At 42.0% G+C, this 10,471-nt stretch overlaps 1 protein-coding gene across 1 annotated transcript; it reads right to left on the bottom strand.

The window, feature by feature from the left end:
* Nucleotides 1-4,161: 4,161 nt before the first annotated feature.
* LOC139463814 (uncharacterized) lies at nucleotides 4,162-8,537 on the bottom strand. Its single transcript, XM_071245147.1, has 2 exons — nucleotides 8,221-8,537; nucleotides 4,162-4,474 (listed from the first exon to the last, which is right to left on the bottom strand). The coding sequence occupies exons 1-2, from the start codon at nucleotides 8,535-8,537 to the stop codon at nucleotides 4,162-4,164; spliced, it is 630 nt and encodes a 209-aa protein (XP_071101248.1).
* Nucleotides 8,538-10,471: the final 1,934 nt, after the last annotated feature.

Raw genomic sequence — 10,471 nt, 5'->3', positions numbered from 1 at the left:
TGTGTAATTTGTAATTTATTTCTTGAAGTGATGTAAAGGAATTTGCTTCCTTTACTGGGAATCATGTACTTATAAATACCCACAAATTGGAACACACAAGTTTACTCACATTGTGAAAAAAATAGTTTATAAATCAATTACTTTTGTTAGCAGTCTCTCAAAGCACAGGGACCTACTTTTCCTGGGGAGACAAGCATAGGTACCTACTCTACTCCACGATCCCTCCATGAGAAGACAAGCATAGGGACCTACTCTACTCCACGATCCCTCCATGAGAAGACAAGCATAGGGACCTACTCTACTCCACGATCCCTCCATGGGAAGACAAGCATAGGGACCTACTCTACTCCACGATCCCTCCATGAGAAGACAAGCATAGGGACCTACTCTACTCCACGATCCCTCCAGGGGAAGACAAGCATAGGGACCTACTTTACTCCACGATCCCTCCATGGGAAGACAAGCATAGGGACCTACTCTACTCCACGATCCCTCCATGGGAAGACAAGCATAGGGACCTACTTTACTCCACAATCCCTCCATGGGAAGACTAGCATAGGGACCTACTCTACTCCACGATCCCTCCATGGGAAGACAAGCATAGGGACCTACTTTACTCCACGATCCCTCCATGGGAAGACAAGCATAGGGACCTACTTTACTCCACGATCCCTCCATGGGAAGACTAGCATAGGGACCTACTCTACTCCACGATCCCTCCATGAGAAGACAAGCATAGGGACCTACTTTACTCCACAATCCCTCCATGGGAAGACAAGCATAGGGACCTACTCTACTCCACGATCCCTCCATGGGAAGACTAGCATAGGGACCTACTTTACTCCGCAATCCCTCCATGTGAAGACAAGCATAAGGGCCTACTCTACTCCACGATCCCTCCATGGGAAGACTAGCATAGGGACCTACTTTACTCCACGATCCCTCCATGGGAAGACAAGCATAGGGACCTACTCTACTCCACGATCCCTCCATGGGAAGACAAGCATAGGGACCTACTTTACTCCACGATCCCTCCATGGGAAGACAAGCATAGGGACCTACTCTACTCCACGATCCCTCCATGGGAAGACAAGCATAGGGACCTATACTTTACTCCGCGATACCTGCATGAAGAGACAAGCATAGCAACCTACTGTACTCTGTGATACCTGCATGGGGAGACAAGCAGAGGGATTCATTTTACCTCACAATCCCTGCATGGAGACACGAGCAAAGGGACCTACTATATAGAAATATGTGCACTTGACTCCTTACAATGATGATAATGTAGTCATCATAAAACATATACTCCACACACACAAATCATTTTGAGAAAATTCTAGATGTGCATCTCCTTAAATGACAAAATGACGCTGCGTTTATTGCTTCCATGATGCATGTTACATTACACTTGAATAACCATAACCAAGGAACTTGGAAATGCATACAAGTTCTTTACACTTTAGAGAGATAGAGGGAAACCATTTATTAATTTAGATAGGGTGAATCACCGAACTGCCCAAGCTATTGTGTTTTCAATTCATACCACCAAGTCTACGGTATAAGAAAGCAAAACAGGTATTGGGGTGGTCTCAAATACAAAACTGGGTCGTAAAAGGATATTAGACAGCTTTGATACAGGGTGATTAGGCGTATAGTGTACAAGTTTTATGAGCAGAAGGTAACCCTGACTTGCAGTAGAATTTGGGAGGACTTAAAGATACAACAATTGTTTGCAACTAACGTGGCTATATCCCCCGCCCCTGTTGCAGAATTTATGACATAATTAAATCTAAACAAACCCTAGCCATTTTTAACTGAGGTGGAACTTGTCATGGAAATTGTAAAAAAAAGGAAGAGTTTGGAACCTAAGTCCATCTTGTTGCCATGTAAACGTAAAAAATAAAAATTTCTAACATTTCTAAATAGCAAAAGGCACCAGTTCAGCATGTACTTGACAGACCTGCAAAGTTTCATGAAAACATATTGAACGGTTTCTGAATTATGCTCCGGAAACGAAACGTGACGGACGGACGGACGGAGCCTGTTTCGGTATCCCCCGCCAACTTTGTTGGGCGGGGGATAATTAATGTTTCCCGGACTGCACTATTGTTCACCAAGAGATGGGATTTGGATACACTGCGCATGGCGATGACCGAGCACTTTTCAGGGGAAAATATTCCATCCTGTCTATGAGGTCACATATCTCCGAACCATTCATAACTATCACAGTCAGGGCGTCCATATTATTTACCTTGGTGAATCATTCCACTGACTACATGTGGCTAATGGCAGATGGACAAAAAGTACCCATGGTACCATCAGGTAAAGGTAATCGTGTCATTGTTTTGCACGCTGCAACCCATGATATGGGGCTTATTGATGGATGTTTTCGAGGCGAAAAAGAAAACTAGTGATTTTCATAAGGAAATTATAGGAGGTGATGTGTTCATAGACTGGTTGGAACTTCAGCTATTGCCCAACGTCAGTGTGATTGTCATGGATAACGCCAGTTAATATAACGTCTGGGAATCAGATACTGTCGCCCAAACCATGAGTAGTCGGAAGGCGACCATACAGGAATATATGACATTGGCCGACTTCAGACCATATGAAAAGAAAGTTCAACTCATGGAGAAAATTCGGCTGAATAAGAAACCAGTTATAAGTACAAGACATATGTGCTGGCGGCACAACACGGTTACGTTGTCTTACAATGTACAAGGTTCGTGGCAAGACATTACACAGCATTCAAAAGTACAGATTCATATACGTCATCAGCGGAGATACATGCTACCTCAAGAAACCATCTGTAGAACAGCAAATACTTCTGGATTACAAAAAACGCAACATTCCAATACTCATCCCGTTTCATAGCTCTTAACTAGTCCATCATGTTTCCAAGCAAATATAATGCAGTACATATCCTAAATTGCTACCTCATCAACGCAAGTCAATTCAGTACAATAACAGCAATATTTTGAGACCACCCCCAACTCGGTGACATTTGCACGTGGGAGAATGCACGGGACTGTGTGAGGTCATCACCTCAGGATATATGAAATTTCTTACATGCATGACAACAATATTTTCGAATATAGTTTATCATCATTTTACCTGTAAAAGTACATTTTAAGGGTAAACAAAGTGTCAGTTAGGACAGGCTAGATTAGGGCAATTCGCGTTATTTTGATATATGCTCTTTTCATAGTGTTATGAGAATCCATTATACATGTATATTTACTATACGTATATGTAGAATATATTAAATGTACTTTGTTATCATGAAATGTATATTCCTACCTTTTCATATATTATGTTGCTTGTGTACAGATTGCCCGTGATCAACACTGACCAATTACACACTTCACTTCACATTGTCTATATGTAAGCCCTGGTAAGCTCACAGCCAAGTTAAGGCTGATGTTATGCAATTGTGGCTTGGCTATTGCTCAACAGGTAGACAAAGTGGTCAGTTCCCAGGTCGGGTTGAGGTGTTAACTGACATGCCATGTCGGCAAGATTTTAAACTTTAATTGTGTATGCTATGTCGGCAATTTGTGAACTATGGTGTATTATGGATTACACGAAACATTCACTGGATCTTGTTTGGAAATGATGTGATTTTTCATCATAAAGTAAGACTGTTTTTATTGTGATTGATACTTGCTTTTGCTGTTTGTAAATAATGTGAATCTTGATTAGACTGCCAGTATTAAATTATTTTTAAATTGTTGTGTGATCTCTCCTTGTTATGTATGGAAACGGTTTAGTGGATCCACACGTAACAATAGTCCTATGGCTCGTATTTATTAAATGCAGCCAGAAAAGCAGTTTTCTAGCATTTCCGACAGTACTTTAATCCCTTTTTCACTCCATGTACATTCCTCAAGTTTGTCCTTTTTGCAAAGGTCACTGACCCTGCTTATTTTAGTGACTTGTCACAGCGAAACCCTGTCATCAAATGGCTTTTTTTTAAGGATATACATCATACAATATTTCACCATTACGCAATTCCATTTGTGAGATTATCAATCAACTCTCGTATAATAGAAAACAAAGGCAACTCTGACCTTGCAGTTTTAATAGAGGGGGAAAGGCGTTACAGCGTAACTGTTGGAGCCAATAACCTTTAACCTGCTTCCGTACAATACCTAATCCTCAGCCGAGATAGCTTTCACAAGTAGCAGAGGACCATGATCCATCAGGAAGGCATTCCAATCTGCCTTGTTGATAGAAGCCTACATTGCAAGCGTACCACTGAATACTTCCAGGACTCCGATTTCTGCCAGAAGGAAAATATTCCATCAAGCGTCCATTTGGGATCGGATCAGGTTGGGGGCACATAGAGCCGGTTATATCCGCTGTCACGCAACTGGTTGTCATGTCAACGCCGACCTCACATTTCGTTTCGTCATCGCAGTTGTGGCCTTGACATTTACCTGCCAGGGTTGTGGGCCAATGGTAGATCTCACTGAAAATATACATATTTAGGTGAACAGGAAAAAATGCTGAATAATACGGACCTTCCTTTCTATAGGAGTGAAATGAACACAAAACTGGCCTCATTCACATTCATATTGTGTTTGCTTGTTTGTTTGTTGTTTAACGCGCCACTCAGCCATGTTCTGGCTATGTAACGGTTGTGTACATAATGTAGTCTGGGCCAGACAAATCAGTGACTGATATGAGCCTCGATTCACGCAATGGGGATACAATGACATGCATCAACCAAGTGAATGAGCCATTCACATTGCTTGAGTAATCTCGCTATTCGAAGTGACAACGAAGGAGATATATAATGAAGCCGTATTTCTTGCAAACAAAGCCAGTTGTGATGGACGCGCGTACGTCTTCTGATGTGTCCTAAATATAGAATAACGAACATATCTACGGAACTTTGACTGACGATTGTATTTTATATCTGTCTTCACAGAAATGTTCACGTTGATAAATGTCACAAACGTTCATTGCTATATTACCGTACAATGTGTAGATCTGTGATTGCAAGTTGCATTTAATTTCTAAATTTTCCATGGGCCCCTCGGAAATACATTAATTGTTTTGTTTTATTTCATTATGTATTAAATAAAAACACTTGGAGGCAAATCCCTCGCCAAGCTACATTTTACATGCTTGTCTTTACTGAAAACAGAAAACCTAGCTCACCATTAAGTGTTTAAATTCGGCAATATAAATACGTCATATGGATACCTGGAGTTGCTTGTCTGAAAGTGATTCACATTGAAATTAAAATAATTACAAATAGAAAATAGAACCTTCCAAAACACAAACGTAACGTGCTCTGAAATTATTGTTGTCCACCATTGTTATCTGGTTGGTTAAGCCAAGGAAGCACCAAGTTTAAATCAAGATACCGACGCACCAAGTTACACTCAAGCCAAGGAAGCACCAAGTTTAAATCAAGATACCGACGCACCAAGTTACACTCAAGTCAAGGAAGCACCAAGTTTAAATCAAGATACCGACGCACCAAGTTACACTCAAGCCAAGGAAGCACCAAGTTTAAATCAAGATACCGACGCACCAAGTTACACTCAAGTCAAGGAAGCACCAAGTTTAAATCAAGATACCGACGCACCAAGTTACACTCAAGCCAAGGAAGCACCAAGTTTAAATCAAGATACCGACGCGCTAAGTTACACTCAAGCCAAGGAAGCACCAAGTTTAAATCAAGATACCGACGCACCAAGTTACACTCAAGTCAAGGAAGCACCAAGTTTAAATCAAGATACCGACGCACCAAGTTACACTCAAGCCAAGGAAGCACCAAGTTTAAATCAAGATACCGACGCGCTAAGTTACACTTAATATATTGGACCCGTGAAGATCCGGGGTAGAATAGGTCTTCAGCAACTCATACTTGCCATAAAAAGTGACTAAGCTTGTCGTGGGAGGCGACTGACGGGATCTGGTGGTCAGACTCGGTGATTTGGTCGATGCATGTCATCGTATCCCAATTGCGTGCATCGATGCTCATGATGTCAATCACTGGATTGTCTTGTCCAGACTCGATTATTTACAGACAGCAGTCATATAGATGACGCTAGAACAATGCCTTACTTACAGAGGAGCCGAGTCGTAATTAACATCGGATCAAAACCACCCTTTATGTCACAAAATTCTGTGTGCACAGCGGGGCAGCGTATCAGGTGTTTAAACATCTCTCAGAGGATATATACTGAACCGCAAAAGAAACGTCACTCAAGTAGCATTGCATGAAAAGTTGTCATTTATATACCTGGGTAATTTTTGTCAAAGTTTCTAAAATTTAACATTACCTTGTCAGGAAAAATGAAATTTGATGATAAAAAAATAAAGCAGATGACAATAAAACCGATCGCCCAAACGCAACGGCCATGGTAACCCGATGCACGTGAGTTCCGTGCAAATTGAAATTCACATGCGTTCCCCCATTTCTTGCCCCATAAAAATCCACCCAGATCGGATAACATTCATTCGTTATTGAACTGCTACCACATGCCAAGATTGACCAAAAATCAGCGACACCAAGCCCTTGGACGATTGCAAGCTGGACAAACCGCGCGGCAAGTAGCCAATGCATTTCAAGTCCACGTAAGGACCATATGCAGGCTCCAGCAACGGTACCAGACAACCAAAACTACAGATGACCGACCACGTAGTGGAAGACCAAGGGTCACCACCCGACGTCAGGATCGTCAGATTGCGCGACAGCATCTTCAAGATCGCTTTGGTACTGCTGCTGAAATTGCTCGACAGACCATGGGGACACACCAGCGACACATTAGTGCTGACACCGAGCGTCGACGATTGACGAGCAGACACCTCCACTGTCACAGGCCACACTGAGGACCCATTCTGACACAACGTCATCGCCGGGACTGTCTTCAGTGGGCAACACAGCACCGGCATTGGTGCCTCCAGCAGTGGAGAAGAGTCCTCTTCTCAGACGAGATCCGTTACTGTATCTCAACAGCAGATGGCAGAGAGAGTCTTGCGACCCCATGGGGAACGTTATTCGGATGCTTGTGTTGTTGAGAAAGACTCGTGGGGTGGTCCGAGCATCATGGTGTGGGGTGGAATTGGTCTTGAAAAGAGTGTCGGCCCTGTGGTCTTTCAGAACATCGGTCCAGGGAGAGGCAATTGTGTTACAGCAGTTCGGTACATAGATCAAGTCTTGAGACTACACGCCATACCTCATTTGGCACGTCGCCGCAACACCGAGTTTCAGAATGATAACTCCCGTGCCCACACTGCGAGAGCAACAAGAAACTTCCGCCAGGTGAATGGCATCAGAACCATACAGTGGCCTGCCCTCAGGCCTGCCATTGAGCACCTGTGGGTCGAGATTTAAAGACGGCTGAATGACGCCCGACCAAGGCCGACAACTGCACTTAAACTGTGTCAGGCGTTCCTCAGAGTGTGGGTTCAAGTGCCTATGGCCTTCATCAACCGCCTCATCCATTCCATGTATCGACTTTGCACATCAGTCATCAATGCACATGGCGGACACACGAGATACTAGTGTTGTGTTTCACTTTAAGAACATTTGACACTTTAATTTCAATCAACCTTGTTGACCAGTTTTGCCAAGTTTCATCGTTTTAATATGTCTCAAAGTATGTTTACAGTGTTAGGACGTATAAGGTTTCTCATATATCTATCCATGGTGTCGTTTCTTTTGCGGTCGAGTATATAATAAGACCATCATGTTAAGGTGCTACTTTTACACTGTTTTACATACAATAAAGGCCCGTTATTCGTTACCGCCGAACAGGTAAAAAACGAGGGAAATTAACATTTAATACACATAAGCAATAGAAAATAAAAACAAGGGGGCGATCCCCCAATTTGGAAACTCGTCACGTGCCCCTGAAGGGAGACAACCCCATGTACTGAATATGGGAGTGAGAAGATCTGCCGATTAACGAAACGGACACACCGATGTGTAGAACAAACACGATGTTCTAAAAGTGTATTGATATAAAGTTTTATCTCGACCACCAATCCCTCAAACCATGAAATACAAGAAAACACCCCAGATGCATGATTGTAATTGGAGGTAGTTGGCTACTCTATCTCTGCTTGGGACGCCAGAAAAGAACTTTACACATTGAACTCCAGTGGGGAATCGAACGCGGGCTTTCGGAGTGACGAGCGAAAGCTTTAACCACAAGACTTACCCATCGCCCCTATTATAGTTGGAAGCATACGTACCTGTAATAATACCCGCTTCTCTGCTCATACGAAGGTGATGCTGTTGTGTTATCATTCAGGTCACAGTCTGACGTGGGGAGGTAAAAGTTGAAAGATCCGCACCTTTTTCTCAAAAGACACTCCCTGGCACAGCCAAAAGGGGATGATTTTTGGATTGTCTGAAAAGTGGATCCAATAAGACGCTTTGACGCCTCAAGCTGTGGAATGTTACTCAAATCAGCACATGTTCCTCCAGCGTTTGTACCAACGGAACACACTATGAGCCACATGGCCAAGTGGGCAGAGCAGCGCCATACGCCAAGCTGCCTTTTTGTCATCTTGTGACTACACCTACTGACTACTGCAAGCTAGTGCTGACGAGACCATCAGAAGACTGGTTCCCTGTACCTATCGCCGTCACTGTAGCGTCTATCCATAAGACCCTCGGGGGGACATCAATATGTATTGATCTGATTTAGCTTTGCATCTCTTTCATCATCCCCATTGTGAACTGCACGTGAAGAGATATTCATTGGTTAATAGACTGATGTAACATATATATGGCTAAATCCTAGCAACCCCTGGTTATTTGGAAATATTGCCAATGTGGATGTAGTTTTTCTGTAAGCAAATCGGTTGCATGTTTGCGATCATTAAATTCTCCAGCACCACTAAACCCAGTGCACTTTGTGATTATCGTAGAGGAAACAGTTATTCAGTAAACAATTGAATCGTCAATTTCTTGTGTCATTCTCTTTCCGTTGGAGACAAGTACAAATATATATATGTAAACAAGTGATTTCGTAAGGTGTTTAAGTATTAAATATAGAATTGATTAAACAGAGTCAAGATATTCGTGCTTGTCAAAACTCCTTTATCCACACAAGATCTTTCGCCGTTCAACGGCTCTTCAGGTGTAATATATATCTTAAAGGGGCACTGATCTAACGTCATTTCCCGGATTGGTTGTTGCCTTTGTTATTGTTTTTTCCCCTGTGAGTACCCGGATGATACGCAACGGAACTGAGCGTGACCAGAGACTGGGCTACCGTCTGCAAGGACAGCTAAATAAACTTGGAGGCTGGAGGCAATATTTGTTTTACGCATTTTTGAATAAACACTGATTAGTTAAATGTGATCTATAAAGATTCGACAAAGGGCGCATGTTAATTAATTTCTTCAGCCTAAACAAACAGACAAAAAGAAGGGCGGAGCTCATCGGAAGTCGTCATTTGGAAATACCCCAGATGGTTATAGTTTAATACTAAAAAAAAGGTATCCATGCAGTGAAAGCATTTTCGGATTTCGGATTGCGTCGATAATACGATTACTACTCCCTTGTTGTCATCAACGTTTTCTCGTATAACCCTACACTTGTGTATTTGTCGTCATTCACTTGATGCTCAGTTAATGAATTTATTACAGGTACAATTAGTGGTAGCACCACTTAGATTACCTGACAAAGGTTCTCATTTGGCATTTATTGTGTCTGGGGTAATTATTCAATCTATATCCAGGTTTGAAGTGAGGTGAAATGTGCGTTATGTAATATGCACGTGGCAGCCCAGCAAGAGATGAATGATCAGTTGATTTACTTTTTTATGTAAATCAACGGATCGTTCCTAGTCATCAAAGGATTAACAGAAAATACGTTGATTGATTAATCACTGTTATCTTGCACAGTGGATATGTCAAAAGTGAGTGTTTACATGTCTAGGTTTACTAAAACAAAGGGAATACACTCATATCATGGCGTGAAGTGCCGATGTAAAAACAACATACTTTGTTCAAAGGGTTAACTGATAATACGTTGATTGGTTGCTCATTGTTATCAAACTCAGTGGATGTTTTAGGAACCGTGGACGTTATGAAAATAGTTGTCACGTGGCCTTTCTCAGCCAACCCTTGGAAACAATCCAAGTGATCAGTTGAGAAACGAACACTGGTTATAATATCCCGAAACGATATATATCTTTTAGAATATTTGATAGTTACAGAGACACGCGACATCGAATAAGTTATTTTGTATAGCTGCAGATGAGTGGGACATTATTCCTTTGTGTGGATATTCACGGATACATTCCTCGAACAAGGAAGCTGCCTATTTATACACATAAATTTGGTAAGTTGTAATTATGGTATTTGCATTTTGTTTTCCTTCATTTGAACCGATTCGTTCTTGTTTCTCTACGTCTTGGTTGGGAAATTCTTCAATGCGCGATAGACATTGTTTTCACAGGTCATTTCCTTTGTAAGCGTGTATAGATTACCG

Source organism: Haliotis cracherodii, unplaced genomic scaffold, assembly GCF_022045235.1.
Source record: "Haliotis cracherodii isolate W230 unplaced genomic scaffold, xgHalCrac1.p SCAF_16, whole genome shotgun sequence".
In the NCBI taxonomy this organism is placed as follows: Eukaryota; Metazoa; Mollusca; class Gastropoda; order Lepetellida; family Haliotidae; genus Haliotis; species Haliotis cracherodii.
This window is presented reverse-complemented; position numbering and strand designations above follow the sequence as displayed.

Coding starts and splice junctions, on each gene's coding strand:
- LOC139463814 (XM_071245147.1), bottom strand. CDS start 8,537: ATGACAAAAAGGCAGCTTGGCGTATGGCGCTGCTCTGCCCACTTGGCC. Junction 4,475..8,220: donor AGAAGCGGGTATTATTACAG/GTACGTATGCTT, acceptor GTATATTTTCAG/TGAGATCTACCATTGGCCCA.